This window comes from Apaloderma vittatum, unplaced genomic scaffold (assembly GCF_000703405.1).
Source record: "Apaloderma vittatum isolate BGI_N311 unplaced genomic scaffold, ASM70340v1 scaffold25323, whole genome shotgun sequence".
In the NCBI taxonomy this organism is placed as follows: Eukaryota; Metazoa; Chordata; class Aves; order Trogoniformes; family Trogonidae; genus Apaloderma; species Apaloderma vittatum.
In genome coordinates this window covers 1-465 of record NW_009708990.1, presented here as the reverse complement: position 1 = coordinate 465, position 465 = coordinate 1, and the positions used below count along the sequence as shown (strand labels likewise).

At 61.1% G+C, this 465-nt stretch overlaps 1 protein-coding gene across 1 annotated transcript; it reads left to right on the top strand.

The window, feature by feature from the left end:
• Positions 1 to 46: 46 nt before the first annotated feature.
• On the top strand, positions 47 to 459 carry LOC104271926 (myogenic factor 5; the record flags this gene model as incomplete). The annotated part of the gene is made up of 1 exon (XM_009866764.1): positions 47 to 459. A coding segment is annotated over exon 1 (413 nt), but the record flags the coding sequence as incomplete, so codon positions are not given.
• Between the last annotated feature and the right edge of the window lie 6 nt (positions 460 to 465).

Genomic DNA, 465 nt, shown 5'->3' with positions numbered 1-465 from the left:
GGAGAGCCGGGGGCTGCCGCCGCACACTGACGCCTCCGTTGCAGGGATGGAGATGATGGACAGCTGCCAGTTCTCCCCGTCCGAGCTCTTCTATGACAGCTCCTGCCTCTCCTCCCCAGAGGGCGAGTTCCCCGAGGACTTTGAGCCCAGAGACCTGCCTTCGTTCGGCACCCACGAGCCGCCCGAGCCCTCTTGCTCCGAGGAAGAGGAGCATGTCCGAGCTCCCACTGGCCACCACCAGGCCGGCCACTGCCTCATGTGGGCTTGCAAAGCCTGCAAGAGAAAACCCACCACAATGGACCGTCGGAAGGCGGCCACCATGAGGGAGAGGAGGAGGCTGAAGAAAGTGAACCAGGCTTTTGAGACCCTGAAGAGATGCACCACTGCCAACCCCAACCAAAGACTCCCCAAAGTAGAGATCCTGAGAAACGCCATCAGATACATCGAGAGCCTCCAGGAGCTCTT